The sequence below is a fragment of the Falco rusticolus genome, chromosome 11 (genome assembly GCF_015220075.1).
Source record: "Falco rusticolus isolate bFalRus1 chromosome 11, bFalRus1.pri, whole genome shotgun sequence".
NCBI classification, from domain to species: domain Eukaryota; kingdom Metazoa; phylum Chordata; class Aves; order Falconiformes; family Falconidae; genus Falco; species Falco rusticolus.
Genome location: NC_051197.1, coordinates 27,531,824 through 27,555,284, shown reverse-complemented (window position 1 = coordinate 27,555,284; position 23,461 = coordinate 27,531,824). Strand labels below are relative to the sequence as shown.

Below are 23,461 nucleotides of genomic sequence, written 5' to 3'. Positions count from 1 at the left end.
GTGTCGAGGAAGCCATTTTGAGGCCTTGGGGAACATAATGTCAGAAATCCCTAGAGGTCATTTCTTAATGCTGACAGCTCAGAGAGAGGCGGAGGTACTCCGAATACCAGCCACGTAAGCAGCAGCCTTTGCTCCCCAACACAAGCATCCACAGGAGGATTTAAAGGACTCACAGAACTTACTGGCAGGTATTAAAAGTTCACTGGGGCTGTAATAGCAATCTGTCAGCCTGCTGCTAATCCGTCTTGACAGAAACTTTATAAGAAGCTGAAGCGTGTTAAATAGTCCTGGAGTTTAAGCAGAGCAAATGCAAGGAGGGTGGTTTAAAGCAGAGGCTGTTTTCCTTGGACCTCTGACCAAAAGCCCAAGGGCCAGCTCAGTTTGACTCTGTGAACACCTTCTCTCCTGGAGGAGAAAAAGGAGAGACACCTTTAGAAAGCACCATCACCCAGACAGCACCGAGGAACACCCTGAGCACCCGGCAGGCTGTGCCCCAGGCAGGTGGTGCACAGGCAGCGATGCACAATAGCGGCTCTGTGCGCTCGCCCAGCCACCCGCGCCCCGGGAGGTGGGGGACAGCACACCAGAGGGGTGCTCACAGGGACCATCCGATGCACCTGCGCTCACCTTGGAGTCAAGAATGCAAATAATTCACATCTGCAAATCCTGGGAAACCCATTAGCGCTGAAACTGGATCTGTTCACCCCGTGAGGGAAGCTTGCCCAAGTCCGCGTGTCGCTGCCATTTCGAAGACTGTTTTATCGGCTGGTTATCACAGAGCCCTCAGTCTGGGCTGCATCATGCAGGTGGTGTCTCGAGAGCAGTGGTTTGTGTCCTCCAATCCATGGATGTTAACAGACATGACAACCAGGTGTGCCCTCCTGGGAAAAGCAGCTCAGAGGGTCTCTCCCAGCAGAGCCAGCCTGCCACACGAGTGGGACACCAGTTACCCACCAGTATGCAGCACACCAAAAGCATAGCTCAGTAATAGGACTGCAACCTGTCTGACACCAAAGGACAGCTTCCCATTGCCCTCCAACATAAAGGTGAACCTTCCAGGTGCACTATAAGTGTTTAGGGATCAGCAGCTGAGGTGCCATGTCCAGTGGGTTTCTGCACCAGCAGGACTGCAAACACATTGCAGGAGCAAGTTTGTGTGTGTTGGCACTGCTCTGAATATTCCCCGCAGTTGGTTTGTTCTGGAGCAGATGGCAAAGTTTCATCACCGTCTCTGTATTTCACTGCTCTATTTCCCATGGACCTCCCAAGATTTTCACTTTCTAGCTAAGGATCCCATTCCCTCCCTGAAGCAGCCCATGCTGCAGAAAACCCCACTAGGAACACATTTATTAGAGCGACTCAAGACACCTACACAGAAGTTTGCACACTGTTAGACTGTCAGCGAGAGCCTCCAGAAGACTTTCAGCCTCACCTTCGCTAGAACTTGCTGCAAAGAGGGGTGGGAGAGCTAAGAAAGAAGAGTAAGGGTCTTTCTCTTATGATCCTGCCAAGACACCAGCCACCTGGCTCACAGGCTGACAAAGAACAAACAGCATACCCCTGACCCATTTTGGCCAGGTCTCCCAACAGAGGGAAGGAATGAGCCAGCAGCAGTAATGTATATCTGCCATAACTCCAGCACATCAAGCACACTCATGGGTCTCAGCTCAGCAGAACTCGCGGGGTTGCTCTGGCCAACAGGGTCCTTTTCCTGAAGGACTCAGTAGCAGCCCAGCTACTGGGAAGCCTGATCTCCCGTGTCTTTGTGCATCCCTTCAGTGGGCAGCCACAACCCCTGCCTCACACCTCAGCTGCAGATGTGACATGGGTAGCAGCAATCAGCAATGCCGTGCCTGAAGTCCAGCAAGGGTTGTGCTCACACTGAAGTCTCCCCATGGAGAGGGAAAGTAGTAGTGGACAGATTTACAGATCTCTTCAGCATCCCTCTATGCAAGACCCACAGAAACCTATTTTTTAACTTATAAAAACAGACAGAAATAAGACAGCACCAGCAAAAATTATTTTGGCAAGGAGATGGCAGGTCAGGCAATTGCATAAGCCTTGTCTGAGCAGAAAAGCACAACAAAAACATTTGCTGGGAAATAAAAAATAGCCACCACCAGCCTTGCTGGGAATGCAGAGCGGGACCTGTAACAGCAGCAAAAAAGGGAGCATGTGTCCTGGCGGGGGGTGGGGGATGTGGTATAGCACAGCAAATTCAACACAGCATCATGGATGTCAGCAAGAGCAGGCAGACGCAGACCAGGTAGTCAGCTATAACACCCTTGCATGTGGGCAACCGGCTGACTTCTTCCTTAGGAAGCACCTTGAAACAATCCCGGAGGAATTCACAAACCGGCATTGTCATTTCCCCCCCCCCCCCCCCAAGTCCTGCTTCCCCTCAGCGCATTGTCATCATCTTCCCCAGGAGCGGAGTTGCTCCCAAGTAACCAGATCCCCCCCAACCACAAAGCGCCTACTGTATTCGCCCCGATGCTATCAGGAGGGGCTGGCCGGGTGCATACGGTCAGGCAGCACCTAAGCTCGGGTGGCCCAGGGCTGTGGGATGAAACAAGACTCCTCCTCCTCCTCCCACAGCACACCACGGATTTGAGGCCATCGTGGGGAGGACTGAAAATGCAGCATCTCCTCTGCTTATTCATATTTCATGGGGAAGCTCTTCCCTGCCAGCTCCAGCCCTAGCTAATACACTCTCCACCAGGCGCTTCTGTCAATCCTTGCACAAAAGCCAGCGCTGCCACAAACATTTGTTAGCTCCTCCCGAGCTCCTGGCTGGAGGTGAGCTGGTCATATCAACAGCAGATTTTTATTTTGAGGAAAGGAAAAAAAAAATAACGCAAGTCAGGGAAGCAGCTGTTAAACTGCAGGAATAATCAATTAGAAGGCAATTTCATCATCTTGAATAAGCTTGCTTGCACTTAAAAGCTTTCTGAAGGAAGCTATTAGCCTCTAATTGATGGGAACTGTAAAGCCCAGGGAAGAGGCAAAGCAGCTCTGTTCGTATAACTGTTTCTGGGGCACAGCATGGGCTATGGGTCCCACCACTGCTGCCCAACACATTGCAATGCCTTTGAAGATGGCATCTGCCTTCGGGCTTCTTCATGGGTCTAACTCCTTGCCAAAGACTCACTGATGCTTTCCTCTGGGTTCAGTGTCCTTTCCCCATCTCACTCTCAGGTAATCCAGCCTGACACAGGGAAGCCACTGGTCAGACACCAGCCATGCTGTTCTCCTTCCCTGCCACCAGCTGCAGAAGCCTGGCCATGCTCAGGCAACTGGTGGTGAGAATTGGCCCCATTTCTCACCCCTTGAATTTGAGGATCAAAACAGGCTTTCAGATGGTTCACAGTGCCTCTTTTTAGGCCTCCTGGTCACCCATGGTGGGGCTGCTCCTTTTTTAGATGAGCTGCTCTGCCACATTTGCTGCTGCCCTTTAACTCCTGTGTCCTGCCTGAGCTTCTCACCCAGTCTCCAGCTCAGCCACCCCAGCCTCTGTTGAAGAGCTCCCTGCAAAGACAGTCTTTGCCCCATGGGGTGATGCTTCATGTGCCCCAGCCCCCAAGGTCTTCTGCTGGCAGCCCTGGGATGTCACCGCTCCTTCCTCACTCCTCCACCTACTCCAGGAGGAGACAGAGCAGCCAACAGTCAGTTATAGCTTCTGGCAGGCTCCAGCTAACCCTGCTGGAAGGGTTTCACCAGCCTCCTCTTCCTAAACTCCTCAGGGGCTCTCCAGTTACTTCCCAAATACCTCCATGCACTCAGCTGCACAGCCAAACCCTCCAACCCTGGGACACCAGTGCAAGGTTGTCAGGACAACAGAATCAGCCACCCAAGGCACAGGTGTTGCGCTGCATCGTTAGTTCCATGATCTCATGCTATGTTTCCCATACAGTCCCTGCCTCATTCAGCAAACGGATAGTTGCTCACTGTTTCCCATCTCCTCCTCGCTCTCCTACACAGCCTCCAGGCTCTCCGTGCTCACATATTATTTTGAGCTTGTGTTGAGCACAGACTTGTTTCCTTACAGATGCTCTTGGGAAAGTACAGAGAAGCCCGAGGCTCCATGGATACCTCCCTTCACAGCCCGTCCTCGCCAAAGCAGATATTATTGCATCCGTACCGCAAGGAACAGAGGCAGGAGGAGAGCCAGAGCTGCTGGGGGCCAGCCAGCTTCAGAGCACTGATCTGAGGTGCCAAAGCTCGGCTCTCCAGATCACCAATTCCATCTGGCCTCTCTAAGAGTTCTCAAGCTTGGTCAGAAAAGGGGCATCGGCTCTTCACCCCGCTTGAAGCCACCAAGTTGATAGGGACCCTAGGGCAGCACCTGCTGGGGTTCACCACCAGCTCCCCGTCTCTGTCCAACAGGATCTGCCTGCCTCCTGCCACAGATTTACTCTGCCCCGAGACCATGATCCAACCCACCAAGCATCCCTCTGAATGAGCCCCCTGTTCTCAGGGTCATCAGGGGAGAAATCTGATCTCCCCTCTGAAGCAGCAGCTCAGAGGGCCCGAGGCAGTGGGAACCTGCAGTTCTTCACTGAAAGTGCTGTCGGTATTTGATCACTTGGAGTGTTTTGACATGGTTTGCAGTTGGATATGCTCGTCCTCAGCCTGTGAACTTATACACATCAATCAGGCAAGCACACATCAGCCTCCACATCAGTGTCTAGGAGGTCTACAGCTGACAAGATAACCTTTTCATGACCAACACGTTGCCAGTCAGAGGAACAGAGACAAGAATTTGGTCTGATCTCTGACAAGATAAGATGTTATTCACCTTTTTACACCTGAAGAGCTTCTAACCCTTTTCCTTCCCTTCCATTGCATGTCTTTACCATTTTATAAATAGGGGTTTTTTTAAATGAACTTTCCATGCAGTCGATGAGCAGCAAATGCAAGTCACAGATGCAGACAGCTGGTGTTACCTGGGATCTTACTCAGAGACCTACCATAAAACCAAGGCACTCGTCCTCAGTGGCCTGAGCCCTACCATGTGTCACAAGACAAGCATTTTCTAATGATGGGTGACATTCTGTGCCCAGAACAGCATCAGTTAGGTATCAGACATCTGGCAAATTATTTCACTCTGGAAGGGTGACAGAAGCAACAAAAGCTTTGGCAATTTCCCACCAAAGAAGCTGCATTTGCCACCTCCCACATACAGTTCTGGGGAAAGACCCTGCCTGCTGTTTCCCTTGAGATTTGTGCCCTTTCCACCTCATACGCCGAAAGGTGACCTGCTGATGTGGGCACAAACTCTCCTGCAGGTTCTTTCCATGTGAGTGCAGGCCCACATCACCCAAGAAAGCAACACCCACCTTGCCAGCCTGCAAGCCCCCTAAGCAGCAAGGGGCTGGGGAGGTGGCTGTGCACTGGGGTCCCCTCACTGCACCAAGCTCTTTGCTAGGTTTGGGGTTTCCTCACGCCCACATCACAGCTGGCAGGAGCCAGCACAGCTCCACTGGCTTCAGTTACATGCTGAGCCAGGCCATTTTGAGCAAGGCAAGGATCCAACCCTTCATCTGGAGGTGGTTTTCCTAGACAGCATCTGCTACCAATGTCACACGTTTCCAGGAAGATTGCTTGCTCCAGCTCCTGTGTCTGCACACAAGTCTCACAAATGCCTAAAAATACCACCAAGATTTAAATCTCCCAATGCAAACCCAGCCAGTATTGGCCAATACCATTTTGAGTTTCACTCCAGCCTGCATCTGCCACAAGCTCCCAGACCATCCATTCACAAAGAGCAAGTTAATTAACCTAATATCACTCAGAGCTAGCTGCCTATCAGTTATCATCTAATCAGTGTCCTCAACTGAAAAGTAATCTCTGACTTTATCTTTCCTTGGCCACCGAGCAGTGCCAGAACAGAGGCGGCTTTGTTTTGTGTCACTAAAGACACAAAGGTCAGCTCCCAACCCTTTCCTGGCATTGCCCTTGCCTTGGAGAGCAAGGTAGAACCCGTTTTCATGTCAGACAGACCTTGTCCTTTTCTTCCTGGCTTTGACAAGAAGATACAGTTTGTCGTAGAGAGTCACTCCCCAGGCATTGAGGGTAGGCTCAGACACAGAGTACAACATGGCAAAGCAGCACCATGAAAGCGCATCCCAGGGGGGCCAGCCCCGAATGTAGCAGGCCCACCACCCACCCAGGGACATCAAACAACCCACCCAGCATGACAAGAAGTCATCTGCCATGCAGCAGCTCCAACACGTGCAGAAGATAAGACCCAGCCAGTTGTGCTTTGGCAGGATCCATCTGCACCCTGAAATCAGGCAGAACAGAATATGAAATCCAGATGACAGGAGGACCCTCATCTACTACAACATGGCAAGGTTGCAAGCTGGACTGGTGTTCGCATTGTGTCAAGCGCACAGGCCAGCTTGCAGAAGGAGGACAGCTTTAAGACCATGCATTCTGCTGATTTTACTGAAGACCTACCCCCTTCTGCAATACTAATCCTTCCCCAAAATTCTATACTCTAAATAATAATTTTATACATATATACACACATACCTCAAGCTACTGTTATTATAGGGTGTCATTACATTTTTTGCAGGATTTTAAAAGTAGGCAACCAGTCTGTATGACATGGGTTTTATGGGGGTTTTATTTTGGGGGAAGTAATTTAGTAAGTGTAAATTGATAGTTAGGCTGATGGAAAGCCAGACTGATGTAGGTGAACATTTTTCAAATAGTAGATAACTGTGGGTGGAAGAAGACAAGCCTTTTAACTTTAAAAGGCTTTACAAAAAAACCAACACTTTAAACATGATGTTTTAAGAAGCATCCAAGTCAGGGGAATTTTTAAGGCAATTTTAATAACCATTAATGAAAACATCCATTTTTCTATTGCAAGCCTGGGTGGTGTTAACCCAGCCATTACCCACAACTAGATCCTGCAAACCAGACTCATGCTGGCTCTGTGGGTCACAGCAGCTCCTCCACACCACATACAGACCACCTCCCCCAGATCTGCCCCCTTTCCACAGAGCAAAGCACTTCACCTCCAGCCCCTGGTGACTATCCACCTCACCCCAGCCCAGGTTCCCTCTGCTCCGCTAACACCAGTCAGCATTTCTACAAGACCACCAAACACAGCGATAGAGAAACCTCAAGCCATAATTTCCCTAACTTGTCCATGCCAGGACAGATCCAGCACTTTTCCCTGTTGCTGTGGAACCCTCTTGTGCCAAAATCCCAAACTAAAAGATCAGATTTCACCTTTCCACATCATCCACCCAGAAGCTGGGTTTGAAGACAGCCAGCTAAAAAAATTACACTTAGCCAACATTAAAAGATACCAGCATTTGTAACAGGTATCACCCTTGTGCTTTGTCAAGAGTAAAGCATGCACAAATACCCCAGTCTCTACAAAGAAATTCCTCAACATGTGTTTCTCTCTTCAAAAGAGCAAGGGCTTTAGAAATCCAGCAAAATTTCCACGCAAGCACCTACCCTGCTGTCCTTCACAAGAGCATCTCAAATCAAGGCAGGCAGCTTCCTAGGGCACATCTTCCCACCTCCTCCCAAACACAGCCAACCTGTGAATCCTGCTTTTATAGGGTTTTACCCTCTCTCCAGCAACACCTTTACCTCGTGACTGACTAATTAAACCCCAAACGAGCAAGCAGGCACAGGTGAGATGCTTCTACTGGGAGAGAAGGCCTTGCAGCTCAATACAGCTTGTTTAATTCTCCATGGAAAGCCTTTCTTCTATGTGTTAGATGTTTCTCCAATCTTCTTTTCAGCTCATGTTTGAGGCAACAGAGGTCAGATACAGGCTCAGAGATGTTTTGTAATCAAAATGTAATTGTTGAGAGAAAATGGAGCCTGTAGAGTGGTGAAAAATAAGTCTTCATTTTGGGGAGCAAGGGGAAACACTCAGCTGCAGGATGCCCAAGAACACAGACCTGAGCAGTTTGGGTCAGGCAGGCTGCCCAGCACCCCGTGCCAAGACATGACTGGGTGACTGGAACAAACTGGGCACTGCTGGGCTGGGGCTGCTGGTAGGGCTTGCAGCAGCTGCCGTCCATAGGGTGAGGTGCACTGCTCTTCTGTCCTGAAATAAAGCAAAACCCCAAACCAACCCTAGAAATCCAGTCTGCTCTTAGGAAACTACAACTTGCAAAATAAAAATCACAAGTTTTCTTCACACAGTCGCACCATTTTAGAATATTTTTTTCTGCAGGTTGGACTTGGAAAATATTTTATAGCACAGGAACAGCAGAACAGTGACTGATGAAGAGCGGAAAGGAGAACATCTGGTTTTGAACATTTTAGGCAATGGGTTGTGTATCTCCATCCCCAATTTGGTGGCATCAACACATATTCATGGGATCTCTCCATGTCAGGGAGCTGTGATGAGAGCAATCCCTATCGGGAAATACCCACCCCTACCTTTTACGAAGTCCTAACACGGAGTTGCCCATGGCCCTGCCATGGAGCATTGTGGTTCATGGTGAGGTGATACTCCAGGTGAAGCCATTTATGGAGTAACCTGGCCTGCAGAAATGCTCTCCCACTCCTGCAGTCCCCCTGTCCTTGGGAAGGGTGAATGCCTCCCAGCCATGTTCTGCTTCGTGAGCTGAGATGGCAGCCAGGGATGTGAAGGTACCACTGAGGTCTGCAGGGTGTTTTAAGCCAAGAGCTCATGCGTTTGGGAAAATTTTTGGCTAGTAACCTGGCTGTCCTGACTTCTACAGGTCTCCTTCAACACTAAGAGCATAGAAACACTGTGGGCAGGTGGAAATGTGAAGCAGAGCTTTCTGGTGGTACAAACACACATGGGCCCACACAGAGAGCTGGAAAACATGCAAAATAGTTTTCTTTTTCTCTTTTTCCCCCATCCCTCCTTGTTGTAAGGAAAGTTGCCTGCTGTCTGGCCTCCCTTTTTCTTTCATCACTTTGGCAGGGCGTCATCTCCACTGCCTGCAGATGTCTAGATGGCCCAAGCTGGCTGCTCACAGCTGAGCTAGTCCTGCACAGCCTTGCTGCGCCCAGTGGAGAGCCCCAGCAAGCCCCTCACTGCCACCTTGAGTGGGAGCCAGAGGGAGATGTGTCACCTTCCACCAGTCCCCCCTGTCCATTGGCCATGGAGGACCCTTAAGGGCCAGTTTAGTCCCAAACCAGAGAGTATTTGATATCTCAAACCCAAGGAGCTGAAGCTTCCCCTGCAGTCTCTCTGTACCCCACCCAACACCTTGCTGACTCTGGAGATGGTGCAAACCCTCCCCTCTCTGAGTCAAGGGGACACCCCACGCAAGAAAAGATCAGGCGCCTTTCGGGTTTTTTTTCCAGAGATCTTTTTTATCTTTTTAATTTCATCTTGGTACGCGATTTCTGACAGTGTGTCAGCATCTCCTGCCGGGTCAGCCATCTCCAGACCCCGCTACATTCAGTGTCAGATCATACGGTGGCAATGAGCCAGTGTTTTGAGCCTCACAGTCACTTGCATGTCTTTACGGGTTGTTGCTTACATCATTTGTGAACAGCAGCACAAAAGGACACAACGCATGAAAACGAGAGTGGGGATGAGGTGAGGGTCAGCTGAAGGCTCGACCCTAAGGAGAACTTTCCCCAGGTTCCCACGGCTCTGGCAGGGATGAACCCGAGCATGGGGTGGGAAATGCAGGGCTGTCCCTCCTTTCTCCTTCTCCCGAGGGGTGGCAATACGAGCTGCGGTGTTTTCCAGAGCCAGGACAGCAGTTCCCACTCACCTAGCCCCCATGTTTGAGGGTACGGGATGGGGTCGCTGGTGGAGGCAAGCTGGGTCCTGCTGTGGGAAGGAGAGAGGTGATGCAGAGAAACATGGCTGAGCCCCAGTGGGCCAGGATGTCCACCAGCTCCAGCAGCGTTGTCCACCCCACACCGACCTCCTGGACACGTCCAGCAGTGGGGACAGGATCTGGCCACCATGCTGTCCCCATCGATCCGCCAGCAGAAGAGCAGGTCCCTGGAGCCAGCCCTGCTTTGTGTTTCAACTGCACCTCAAAACCAGTGGGGCAACCTGAGAGCACCAAAAATAACCAACCCCAAAACCCAAACCTATCGCCTGAAATGAACTGATTTTCCTTCCCTGCCACTGGGCTTTTGCAACCTAAACATAATGTTTATAAAAAGTAAATTATTTCATCTTATAACTTAAGTGCATTGAGTATTTCCTTAAATATGGTTCACGTTGAAAATAAAGTTACTTTTGCTGTACAGTAAATTTCTGATAGACTTAGAAATAAACTTTGTTGATACAATCTGGCAGGTGCAGCTGTGTAGTGCATCACCCACAGCCACACGGCTCTGCACACACACACACGTGCGTGCCCACACACACACACATACACGCACACACCCCCATCCTCGGGGACGGGGGCAATGTTAGGGGTTTCTAGCTTTCTATATTCTCATGGGAACATCTATCTTAAAAGTCACTGTGTTTTAACAGCGAGCACTCAAGCTGGTCGAGGCAACAGAGGGAAAACCCTGCAGTGACATTTTCCCCGTGTTTCCCCAAAGTGTCGTCAGCTTTTCAAATTTCAAAGCCCTGCTGATGCCTTAGGCTCTCCCCATGAAGATCAGCAGTTTGCTCTTTCCACTCCTCGGACCGAAGGTGGTGCGGAGTGGGTACAGCACCGGGATGATCCTATAGGGGCATCCATCCCCCTTCCCCTGCCTTTTCCCCTGCTGAAACGAGAAATTTGGTTCCCCGTTTGAAATTTGAAAATCCACCAGCCAGCTGTAAAAACCACTCCTGTCCCTAATCCTAGGCTCCTAAAAGAAACATGAAACTATGTAACCCATAACTTAACTCGCTCCTTGGAAATCCCAAGCTACAACATATTGTTTGACAGCATCCCAGCAGTGTCGCTTCCCCCTCCCTCCCAACCCCGGGGGCTCTGCAGCCCCTCCTGGGGCAGCGCGGCAGCGGTGGCTGCCCCGTGCCGGGGACCATGCCACGCTCAGGAGGTGAAGTAGGAGTTCTGCATGGAGTAGAGGTGATCGATGGGGTTCCCCACTCGCGCCTGGAGTGGCCCCGCGTCCGCCGTGGCGAGGAAGCAGTCACCCAGGTTGCTCAGTGAGGTATCATCGCTATCCAAGTCGTGGAAGAGGGGCTCAGCACCTTGGGAGGCAGGGAAGGAGCAGAAGGGCTTCAGAGCCTGCTTTCTCCTCCGGCACCATGGCAGTGCCCGGTACCCCTCAGCTTTTGCAGAGTATTTAGAGGTGAGGGGATTGCCATCTTCCCAGAAATTGCTGCATCCCCCACACAAGCCCCCACCACACAGCCCCCCACCCCAGCTCAGCATCTCTTTGAAGGAGAGGAGGCAAGGGGCAAGCCCTGGAGCCTTACCGTAGGGGTGCATGTGGTCTCCGGGCATCTGCGGTGGGGTGAGCCCTTGCCGGAAAGGGTCGGAGCCGTAGACACTTTGCTCCATGCCCAGCAGCTGCTGGGGTGGGGGCAGAGTGGTGTAGGGATTCAGCATCCCCTCCAGCCCCGCGCTGCCACTGCCGTTTGTCTGGGCTGGAAGAGAAGAGCAAGTTGTTGGTGCAATCAGGCTGCTGCTTTTTGGGGGACCCAGACCCCTTGGGAAGCCTGGAGAGGGCTGGGAAACAGGGTACTCCAAGCGTGGGGAGAGCTGGGTGTGACGGGGGTACCTGAGCTCAGGCGCTGTGTGTTTTGCTGATCCTGCTGCTGCTGCTGCTGTCTCCTGGCGAGCTTCTTCATCTGGGTGGGAAGGGAGGAAAAAAGGAGTGAAATCATCCCTTGGTCAAAGCAAGGGGAGGGAGGGGAGCCCCAGCACTGGCTGCTGGCAGAGGGCCACCCCTCGTGCCCACCTTTGCTCGCTGGTTCTGGAACCAGACCTGCACCACACGGACGCTCAGCCCCGTCTCGGCCGCCAGTGTCTCCCGCACCTTGGAGAGAGGAATGACAGCAGCATCTCAGCCCACTCAGCTTTTCAGGGGGACTTTAGGAGGGGATAGAGCAGCTGGAGCAACTCCTTGCCCAGCATCCAGGACATCCCCGGGACTGGAGGCAGCTGAGCATGGGCCTTTCTCCCCATACCTTCCTGCAGGGCTTGGAGGAGACCTCAAACGATGCCTTGAACGCCCTCCGCTGCTGCGTGGTCAGGATCGTGCGGGGCCGCTTGGGCCGCTTGTGATCTTTCCCATCCTCAGCACCCTTCCCTGAGGCTTGGCCCAGTTTGCAAATGCTGTCCTCATCGTCGCTCTTGCCTACGGGGGGGGAAAAAACAAAGAGGTCCTTTACAGACAATGGGCCATGCACACCATTTTCCAGCATGTCCCGAATAATCTGGGGGATTTAAAAGAAACTGTTTGTGGTGGGGATCTTCTTGTGAATGCGTGTGAGAAGCTGAGGTCTGGGGCTGGCTGCCCCATGGTAGCTCAGAGACAGGCAGAGCTGCTGTGACTCGCAGTTTGGGTTTTTTGTTTTGGACATTTGCTCAAGCCAGCAGATGTGCTTTTGGGTTCTTCTTTTCCCCAACTGCCTGAGCAGCTGCAGTGTGAAACCCTGGGATGCCTGATTTCTCTCCATCAGACCCAAATCCCTGCCTGCCCCACAGGGATTTTCTGCCAGGCCACAGCTGGGGACACATCTGGACAGAGGCAGGCCACGTTCACTCAAGAGGACAGCAGACATGGAGGACCACTGTGCCCCTGGGGGTGTCCCCCAGCCTAGCTGGTGACCAGGCATCTGGTCCCCCTGCCTGGACAGCTCAGGCTAGGGGAGGTCAGGGTGTGGGGTGAGCAGAGATGCTCAGAGAGGGCAACACGTTAGCCACAACCCTCACAAACTCCTCCTGACTTGCCCTACCATGGATGTCAACTGCATTTAGAGCCCAGGCTTTTGACCACAAATACAAGGGGCACCTTTTCGCCTGTGTTTCCTCCCTTGCATGGAATTTTAAATCTCCCTGGACAGAAGTGCAGGCTGCTTCAAGCTTCACCCCTTGGGTACTTGCTGCAACGTGCTGCTCCATTGTGTTCCCAGGCACTGGTGTGTCTCTCCCTGCTGCTCTTTGCCGCTCAGGGCCACGGGGCTTTCTGGCAGGAGCTGCTCCGGGAAAGCAGGCAGTGCTGCCTTGCCTCGCCTCTTACCAGCCCTCCTCACTTACTGCATCACCACCGTGTCGATGGTCTCGCCTGCTCAGTCGGTGTTGGAGGGCTGTACTGCAGGTTTGACAGCACAGGTCCTTCCCTTTTACAAGCCTTTTCCAGAAAGCTCCTCCACCCTCTGACTGGGAATCGATAATGGAGCTGAGGTGCTGGTCTGATGCAGTTGCAAGGCTGTACTTGGCCCAAGACCCGTCCCAGGGCTGCTGTGTCTCTGGGAGATGGGGATGCAGCAGGGGTGTGTAAGCCTGGCTCAGATTCACAGCGAAAGCAGGTCAGGTTGAAGCCCACAGCAAGAGCTGATCATGGATCACACACATCAGAAAAGCATAAACCCAAGAGAAGCCCAGCTGGGAATGGGGAGAGGAGCAGATCTCCAGGGCGAGGGGAGGCAGTGATCACAGTGGAGGAGCAAGGATGCTCTCAGGTACCAGTTACCTCTTCCCTTCACACTGCTGGTCTCTTTCGTGGGCTCACCAGCTGGTATGGAGGCCTTCCCTGTGGGGAGGGCTGGGATGGGGATGGATCTTCACACTGGTGGTACCCAAACAGCCTGGACCTGGATGCTGGCCCCCAAGAGCCACCACCTTGCTGCTGCTGCAAGCTCCCCACTCGCTCACAGCACATCCACAGCATACCCACAGCAGCAGCGGCACAGGGAAAGACAAACTTCTCTCTTCATGTCCCAGCGTAAGGGATATAGTAATGAGGTAGGTCTGAGAGCCCCAGTGCTGGGGACCCCCAGGGTGTGGAGTCTGTGATGGTTAATGGGGCTGAGCAGCAGCCACCGCTGCCTCCTTCTCATCACCAGCACAAGCAGGGTCTCTGCTCCGCCAAGTTGCCAGCTTTCCTGAAACCTGAAGGATTTTAATTTTGATGGAAGGGTAGAGATTTTTAAAAATATCAGGAGAAGGAATGTCAACCAGTGGAGACATATCAGTGCCTGAACACCTTTGCATCCCTAAAATGAGGTGAACACTCCAGTCCCCTCCAGTCCAGGAGAGGGAGAGCCCAGCAGCGGGGAACCAGAGGCTCATGGACTCTATCAAGCAAATGATGCTCAAAACCCATGCCAAGGGGGAAAACCGATGTGGAGCAGCTCCCACCCCCCCCACCCCCCCCTTCAAGCCCTCCCCCCCAACACCTGCTCCCCAAATCCCTCCCAGTGTCAAAGGGAAAGAAGGAAAAGCGAAGCCGGATTTGGCGGGGTATTATTTTTAATTAACTCTCCCTTTCAAGCCTTTCCCCACCGAGGAGGGGGAGAAATTAATGAGTGTCTGGGGCTGCCCCTGACGTCACCTGGGAAGGGGCCTGGGCGATGGATATTGTGCGGCGTGCCCTTGGTCCGACCCGCCGAGCCCGCATCCCGCCGCCGGGGCCAGGACATTCCTCGCTTGGGAGGATTTAGGGAGAGGAGAAACGTTAGGACACTTTTAATTGGAAAGCGGGGTCCTCTTTCAGAGGGGCTTGTTTACTTAGGCTGGGCAGCGGAGGCTCGGGGGAGGCAGTAATTGAAGCGAGGGTTTGGGAGATTACAGACAACATATGGCTTGCTTTTTATCTGTGCTTTCTCATAAAGTGGCCTTTGGTGCGCGGCAGCCGGGGGGAGGGAGGGTGGGGGGGCTTCAAAGCAGCGAGGATGGGGACAGGGAAAGGCTGGACAAGTACATGGCATGCTGTTGGTGAAGGGCATCCAGGACCAGTGCCTGAGCGGGGACACCCTCTGCATCCCCCAGTGTGGTCCCCAGGGGAATGCAGCAGGAGGAGGCAATGCCGTGCCACGCCGAGCACCCACATGGCACATGCACCTGGGCTGGTCCCCACCATGCCACCATCCCAAGAGCCACAAGACATCCCTAGGAACTGTTGGTGGCAACCAAAACCAGGCACAGACGGTGGTGGGGCTAAGCTATGGGGTCTGCAGGGAAATGAGAAGGGCTGGGACCCCTGAGCCAGGGGCTGCCAGGGGATGCCAGGGGCTTCGCCTGGGTTTCCAACCAGCCAGGGGGTTGCCGTTTCCTTTTGACTCCCACACCAGCCTTTTGCATCCCCTGAGTCTCAGCTGGAGTTTCCACCAAACTAAGTACCTCCCCTGGAGGTTTTTGCTAGTTGAAGCTCTTGGTTTGGCCAGAGGCCCTGGCAGTGGGGCTGGACCACAGGCGGATGAGTCGCTGGGGAGAAAAAGCTCCCCCACCTTTCCCAAACTGCCCTTTCCCCCCACTAGGAATAAACCCAAACCGTGGTGTCCAGTTCACTTCTTTTCTTGCATGACGTCTCCTCACTGGTTCCTATTTTAACTGAAAGAGTTTGCTCATCCCAGAAGGAAAAAATAATAATTCTTCAATCAATTAAGGATTTTCCCAGGGCTAAGGCAAGAGCCAGCGCCAGCATGCTGGATCTTGCTGCTTTCCTGCCCCTCCAGCTCCTCCAGCGTTGGACCATCACTCACCAGCTTCTTTCAGCCACCTCCTCCCATGGCCTCACTCTATTTTTTAAATATCATCACCGTTATTTGGGGGGAGGATTTTTTCTGTACAGCAAGCGGGGTTGCAGAGCTCGAACAGAGCCAGCTGCAGACAGTGCTGCAAAGCAGCCAGGCTCTCGCTGCAGAGGAGCACGATATTAAAGAGAAACATGGGGTTTGGGTAATTTTTGCTCCATCCCCACCAAAGCCATCCCTTTCCCCCCCGACACCTTCCCCCAGCCACAGCATTGCCTGCGCCTGGCCATGAGCTCCAGGCTTTGCCATGTCCATGACCTGCCCCACATCGCACCTGAACTCCCTCCTAAATGGGCTTGTAACAATGATTTTTTTATTATTTTTTTTTATCCAGTGCTTCGCTCTAGCAGGGAAAAGACAGGCTCCCTGCCAGTTTGCCGTCAGCCCTTTCCAGAGCATGGCATTTAGCAGGGAAATCCTTCCCTGAGCAAAGCAGATTTTCCCCCAGTGACGGTTTTTAAGAGGAGCCAAGTGACCCAGGCACACGGCATGGGGCTGCCCAACCTCAAGAGGAGCAGGGCTCTGCGGGGATGGCATCAACATGAGGATTTCTGCTAGCAGGTCATTTCCATCCCCCCGGCCCCTGTTGCTGGGCTTTCTTACTAAATTTATCTTCCTGGGAAACATTCAGATTTGATTTGCATTGACTGTAAATACATATTTTAATGATGATCTGATGCTCTGGGCAGCCCAGTCTGGCAGTGACACCCTGGCTGGAGCAGAATGCCAGCCCCCTGCCCACCTCCAGCCACGTGCCACCCCTCCTGCAGCCCCCCTGGGCTCTGCAGTGTCCCCACAGTGCCACCACACCAGGTCTGCAGTCTGGCTCCGGTCATCGACTGGCTGGGAAGCCACTGGGGACACAAGATTTGCAGGTTCCCTGTTGCCAGTTCAAGTTTTAGCTCTGTGCCTCAGTTTCCCCTTAGTATTAAAAAGGGTGGCTGCAGCAGAAGCAGCTCAATTCTTGCACTCAGCCTTTCCAGAGTCCCAGGTGGGGACAGCGAGGCACAAGGGAGGGACACAGAAGGTTTAGCCCAAGGTAGTCAGTGGGATGCTTGGGACCATGATTTTGTTTTCAGGAAGACTCTCATTTACGGTGTATTTATACCAGGGGCAGCTCCTCCATTTCCTCAGGTGAGGAGGTGGGAGATGTCACCTTCAGCCAGCACGACCCTCCCTCCCATGCCCAGGGAGGCTGTGTACCCTTTGGGATGGGGTGCTGGTGCCCTGCACAGGCCAGGAGCAAAAACCCTTCTAGAAATGAGCCTAATGAGATGGAATGGTTCCCAGAGCATCCTCCAGCCCTGCAGCCCCTCTGCTGCCGAGGTCCCCACTCCTGCCTTTGCCAGTGAGGTGGGAGAAACTCTGGCTGGAGGATGCAATGGTGCTTACAGAGCTTTTCCCTTCAGACCCTGGCAGAGGTTCAGGGCAGTGACCCCAAACCTCACCTCCAGACCCCACCGCGCTCACCGGGGCCTCAGAGCGGGACCAGCCAGGGAGACGCTGGGCGCGGGCGGCCCCTTACCAGAATCTGACAGAGCCGGGCTCACCAAGCTCAGCAGCTCCCGCTCCTTCTCGTAGTCGCCCTTACAGAGGAGCTGCCCCTCCTTCAGCACAAACTCGTCGCCCTTCTGCAGGCGCCGCTCACAGACGCAGCAGCAGAAGCAGTGCAGGTGGTAGACGCTCTTCTGGGCGCGCATCACCAGCTCACTGGGCGCAATGGCCTCCAGGCACCCAGCACACTTCACCGCAAAGAGCCTGCAAGAGCAAGAGGAGATCCTGCTGGGACACGCGGCAGCACCACAGCTGCACCCAGCGGGTGGCATGGCACTGGGGACAACAGATGGGGCACCCATGGTGGATGGTGGGGAGATGAGCATTGGCACAGGATCACTGGGTCACCCCATTGGTGCTTTGATTGTGTTGGGGGACTAGGCACAATGGTGCTGGCACCCTGCCGTATAAGGCACATGCTGCAAGCTTGCCCTGTGCCAATGGGGGATGCTGCTTTTGGGTCAACTTTAGCCTTTCTGGTTGATCTGTTAGCAGGTGCTTACCATGGATACTGTTGAAGGACAAAGACCTCAACATCCAGATACTCCAGGCGAAAAGCAAACAGGCGGCAAACCCAGTGGTCCAGCTCCCACCACCACAAGATGTGGATACGACACATCTACATGAGTTTTATCAGGCCAACTCTATGTGTCAACCTGCCTCCAGCTGACGCCTAGACATAAGGAGATGCTGGAGATGGCAATGGGGCCAGCAAGCTCATCTGTGCCTCTCAACAAGCACCTGCAGAAAGGACCCGTGCTGTTGGTCACCCACAAACCACCCTGTTCCTCTAGCCTGGGTCACTGGAACAGCCCCCTTCCTGCTTGCAAGCACATCAGGAATGTCTAATATATCATAAAGACCTCCGTGGCAGCAGTTTTGGGGTTAAGGCTGGTGACAGACTGAAGACTTGATGTGTCAAAAGGAAAACAAAAAGCTCAGCTCGTTCCTTGACATTGATGTGACAGTGTTTGAGGCATCCCTAATTGTACAGTTTCCAGGTTTCAACACACTGGCTTTATACTTCAAAGCCAACAATAGTAACGACAGCAATAGCACTTCAGGTTAAAACAAAGCTTTTCTTTTTCTGACTTAAAAAACCCAACAACCACAGCTCAGTAGCATGATTGATGATTTACAGCTGGGGAAACTGAGGCGAGCAGAGCAGAGGTGACAAGCATCAGTGTTTTCCTGAGAGGACTCGGAGGCACCTGGAGCTAAACCCTGGGCTGGATGTTTTAAGTGAATGGGATGTTTCCCCCAGTAGAGATGTTTGAAGGTACCAATGCTGAATCTCTTCATCACCCCCAGATATCTATGTTTTTGGCTCGGGCTCCATAAAGAAAAAATCACCTTTTACCCAGCCTTGCCCTAAATATCTGTGGGAACTGGACATTATTATTCCCCTGTTTTGATGACTTTGGCCCAGAAAGAGAAGTCAGAAGTCAGCGCACATCCTGAAGAGGTTATCTCCGAGCATCGCCCCTGTCCCAGCCCAGAGATGCCCTAGGGACCTGTGCAGGGAGCGCTGCATCCAGCCTTCCAACGGCCCCGATAGCTCCCACTGCCATGGTCCCCATCCCATGTGTCATCCCGGGGAGAGACCTGCAGGGCTGGGGCGGGCTGGCTGGCTGGGGAGGGGGAGAGAAACCCTGCAGCCACCAGCAGGCTTTCGATCCTTTCTCTTTTTTTGGCTGTTACAACAAACCACATAGGAAATGAAAAGTGCTGAGTCAGCCCCGTTCCAAGGAGGAGAGGACCAGATGTATGCGAAACCCTCGCAGCGAAACCATCAGAAAATGGGGACAATGTCAAAAAGTTTTTGTGATGAGCTCAGTAGCCCATAAAACCAGGAGACGGGGGGCAATAGCAAGGCAGGTGGGTGTCTTCATGCCCTAGAGGTAGCTCCCAAGTCGAAGGCACCCCTACCTCCAGCGGCACTGCTGAACAAAAGCTCCCCAGCAGCTAAGGGGAGTGCGTCCTGCTGCAGCCCACGTGCTGCCCCTGCTCCCCTGAAATCCCAGCCAGGCTTCATTTCGCTTTTCCAATTCACCGCTTTAGCTGCCCAATAGATGACAAACAAGACGGTCAGCTGTGCAAACCGCCGGAGGGGGACAGGCAGGCTCTGCTGTGCAGGCAGTGAGCCCAGGAGATTTGGTGGCAGCAGCTGGGCACATCTGTGCCCGTCTCGTCAGAGAGCAGCGCTTGCCTGTGTGGAGCCAGCGAGCCCGGGCAAGGCGGCACGTCCCACCAGCATGAGAAGGGCAGACATGTGCAGGAGCAGAGGATAACGCCTGCCTCCCCACGCCGATGGGCAAGGTCAGCCACGGAGCATCACCTCCCAGTGCCCCATGCTGCAGCTGGTGACCAAGCTCTGGAGGCAAACAGCTGCCTGCCAGATGTGCACACAGCTGGCACTGCACACTGCTGCCCGTCAGCGGTGTCCACCAGCCTTGAGGGCTGGGTGGCAAGGGCTTGAAGGGTCAGGAATGGGGCCCCCAAATGCACCCCACTTTATTGGCATTGGCATTTATTGGCAACCCTCCCATCTTGGGGTCCTCTCACGGACGCGGCGCACCAGCACGTGGGCAGTGCCTGCTCCCTCCCAGGTTTTCCCAAACTGGTGGTGGCGAGCATGGGGATGGGGTACATCACTCTCCCTGTGCCAGCCAAATCCTGGGCACACTCAGCAAATTGTAGCATCCCCCAAGAAGTAGGAAAGGGGTGTTATAAAGCTTTTATAAAACACCACTGTCACTACAGAAAGCAGAAAATCATCAAATAAAAGGTGGGGGAGTTGGTAATTCCAGATAATGCCATTAGTAGCTTTTTTGTACATTAAACTACGATTTCCCAGGTTTACATACAACTGTCTGTCTCTAAGATGTATGTATTTCCAACATCCCTGTGACTGCCCTGGGAGAAGAGGGATGTATATTCCCTTGAAAGCATCCCTTCTGAAGGGTCATTTTTATTCTTGCCCCAGATCTGAGCAGCGCAGGCTTGTGTTAATATTTCTGTAGTCATTTTGCCTTTAATTATGTCTCTTTTATGTCAAAGTGGAGGTGATTTGTATTCATCTGGTAACACATTCTCATCTTGTTTAAATGAAGTTTAAGCCCTACCTGTTGGGATTACTAACTGCTCTACGTAATAAAATATTGATAAGTTATTACCTTACTGCTATCTAATCTTCACGAATGAATGTGTCCAAAATCTCTATTTCCAGGGTACTGATTAGAGTGCCATAAACCTTTGCCAATTATGCACAGCAGCACCAGCAGAGCAATGGATGTTTCTAAGCCCAAAGCGTGTTGCAAAACACAAAGGTGTGAGATTTAGGTAAATGGCTGCCTAATATTAGACACTTAAAGCCGTACTTAAGTCGCTGAATAAATGACTTCATTTCCAAACTGCTGAGTCCCAACAGCTCCTGCTGAGGGATGCCAGACGGACCAGGCAGCTTTTGCTGCCCAGTGCAGGACTCCCCCATCCCTGAGCAACGTGAGATGCAGAGAAATCCCCATAAAACCTCTTCCACAGTACAAAACCATAAAGAGCTCCCTATAAACCCACAATAAACTGAGATCTTAGGCGCTAAAAGGTCATGAGCATAAAACCTGCAGCCTACCGCAGGTAGTAATGGAGAGAGAGTACAGGGCATTGCTGGTGTCCCAGATCCCTACAGCCCTGGACCAGCCCTGGACGGTACCAGCTCCTCTGCAGGGACCAGGGAGGAAGAGCATGCACGGATAACCCCCCGCACAGATAACCTCCTGCATGGATAACCCCACACATGGATAATCCCACTCTGGAATATAGGGTTAGCTCCACATAGGATAACTCCTGCATAGACAACCCCTGCATAAATAAGCCAACTGAAACACCCCTGGTCAGCCTGAGACAGGGCTGAAGGAAAATTTTCTTCCAGCACTGGATCTAGCAATTAATTTAACATTTTTGCCTCAGCAATCCACACCAGCCTGGATCCAGAGATGTTTTCCTCCACCTCTGGGATCTCCAGCTCTGTGCCCAGCCCCCTCCTGCTGCAAGCAGCAGGCTGCAGAGCATATGCCATCTTTTCTCCCCTCTCTACCTCTTTGTGTCTCCCTGAAACTGCAAAGGGGACTTTGAGATTACATTTCTCTACAGGAGGCTCCACAGAAGAGAAGGACAGGCTCTGACCAAGGACTTCAACAGGTTTTAAACCAAGAACAAATTACCAACCCCCAAACTGCAATGGGAGCGCCTTCATTTCTGCCATTCTAGGGATGCTGTGGGCTTTAGTTCTTGGCAGATTTATTTTTTTTCCCTCCATAGCCTAGGGTTCAAAAGCTAACCCCTGGCTGGCAGCCTTTGGCTTTGTTTAATCATGTTCAGAGCTGGCAGGCACAGGGCAGGGCACCAGACGGGGTGACCTGCTCAGCTCTGTGATGCTCGCTGGAAACCCAGCCTGCCATGAGTGACTCGGTAAAAGCCTCATTGAAGCGCTGACGGTGAATATTTGTAGGCGAAAACAAACCCACTCAACTTAAGAAGAACTGGAATGAAAATATAGTGATGCAAGCAATTTTTATCACAACACACAACCTTTTGTTTCTGATCTTAAAAATGTTCCTGTTCCTCTATTGATTCATCCACACCAAGTTTGTGGGTTTTTTTAAAATTTAGGTCCCTTTTGAAATGAAATCTGTAGTTTTGAAACAAAGGTGGTGGTGGTGGGTTTCAAGAAAATCTTGAAACAAAGTATTTTGCCATTTCCAAAAGTCTAACATTCCTGCTGAACCCCCCCCAAGCAAGCTAGCTGATGCTACAGACACCACCATCCCGCTTCCCCTGGGACACAGTCACACCTCTCTGTGCAGTTCCTCTTCCTCAAGAAATCCATCCCAGACCTCTGCTCTGGGGTTTCCCATCCACGCATCATCACTGAAACCTAGAAATTTCAACACGTGGCCAAAGCCACCTCTGGGGAGGCGCATCCCGTGTCCCTTCCCGCACTGATGGAGGGGGAGCGGCGTGGGCAGCCCCCGGTTCCCATCGGAGCCACCACCCCCTCTTTCTCCCTTTATTTTGAGGTGACAGGCTGAAAGGGGCCATGATTGACGGGCGCTTCCCGGCTGCTGTCTGTCTGCGTGCGCCGCATACAAACACAGCCCTTCGAAGCCTCCCCGGGGAGGGGGTGGCGGGTCAGGGACGCCGATATTAAATACTGATGGACAAATCTCAAACGCCGTGCAGAGGCTTGGTTCAGGCAGTGGGTAAGGCAAGGCAGCTCTGCTGGGCAGAGGGATGCTTGCCAACCTGGCCCTGGGATGTGGTGAGAGGGGCAGGAGCAACCCCCAATGACCCTGATGGCACCAGTCCCCACAAAGCAGCTGCCCCGCTCGCCTCCCTGCCAGGGCTGCCACAGCAGGTGCATCCGCAGAGGTGCTGTGTTTTCCAGCACCTTGGTGCAGAGATCTGACCAACTCATCACCTGCTCTCACCATGACCCCGGAGGAGCCTGAGCAGACCCCGACCAACCCGTCAGAAGTGCTGGAGTTCCAGCCTGCTCGTGCTCACAGCCATCCCCAACTGATGGCTCACTGGAAAGCAAAGCCACGACCCCTGCCAGAGACGTGACCTTGGCATGGGGACAAGCTGACGGCCACACACAGTGCGAGAGGCGCGGGAGGAGGCTGGCGGCGGGTGCCAGCGGTGAGCCACAGGGCTCCATGGGGAGCAAGGATGCTGGATTGAGTTGTCTTGGCACTGGGTCATCTTCTCACTCACTGTCACTTGTCGGAAGGGGGGAAGGCAGCACCAGGTCCTCGATGGGCTGGCAGTGGAAAAGTGCCAGTGGCTGTCAACCCTCCACCCATGGCTTGGGAACGAGTCACTCTCTTGCTGCTGCTGGACTCAGGTCACCCTGTCCCCCACTCTGGCCCTCCTGGGGATAAAGGATGAGGCCGAGGGCATGGACCACAACCCAGAAGGAAGCAGGATGGATGCACCCACCATGCGTGGTGCCTGCGAGGGCATCTCTTGGCATCCTCGTGAGGGGACCATGTGGACCCTCAGCCATTGTGGGAGGGTGCCAAGGCTGTGGGAGAAAGTAGGAAAGGGCTGAGTGCACCCCAGCACTGCAGAGAGCAGGCTGGCATGTCCTGGGGACGGGGAGAGTGATTCAGAGGGCAACACAGCACCAGCTATCCCAGGCACCTCCAAACCCACCCGGGGTCTCCGGGTTCCCAGGCTGACAGAGCAGAGCACCCG

General features: G+C 52.9%; 1 protein-coding gene across 4 annotated transcripts in view; it reads right to left on the bottom strand.

Annotated features, from left to right (window-relative positions):
- Positions 1 to 9,309: 9,309 nt before the first annotated feature.
- The window catches only part of LMX1A (LIM homeobox transcription factor 1 alpha), a 46,954-nt gene continuing 32,802 nt past the window's right edge, over positions 9,310 to 23,461 (bottom strand). For 2 of the 4 annotated variants that reach the window (XM_037404840.1, XM_037404839.1), the window contains 6 exons: positions 17,175 to 17,407; positions 12,080 to 12,249; positions 11,851 to 11,928; positions 11,671 to 11,740; positions 11,366 to 11,536; positions 9,310 to 11,137 (listed from right to left, as the gene is read on the bottom strand). In XM_037404840.1, coding sequence (XP_037260737.1) covers positions 10,977 to 11,137; positions 11,366 to 11,536; positions 11,671 to 11,740; positions 11,851 to 11,928; positions 12,080 to 12,249; positions 17,175 to 17,407 — 883 coding nt within the window. In that variant the 3' untranslated portion in view covers positions 9,310 to 10,976. The remainder of the gene's footprint in view (positions 11,138 to 11,365; positions 11,537 to 11,670; positions 11,741 to 11,850; positions 11,929 to 12,079; positions 12,250 to 17,174; positions 17,408 to 23,461) is intronic. The other 2 variants (XR_005106840.1, XR_005106841.1) reach the window with 2 other exon arrangements.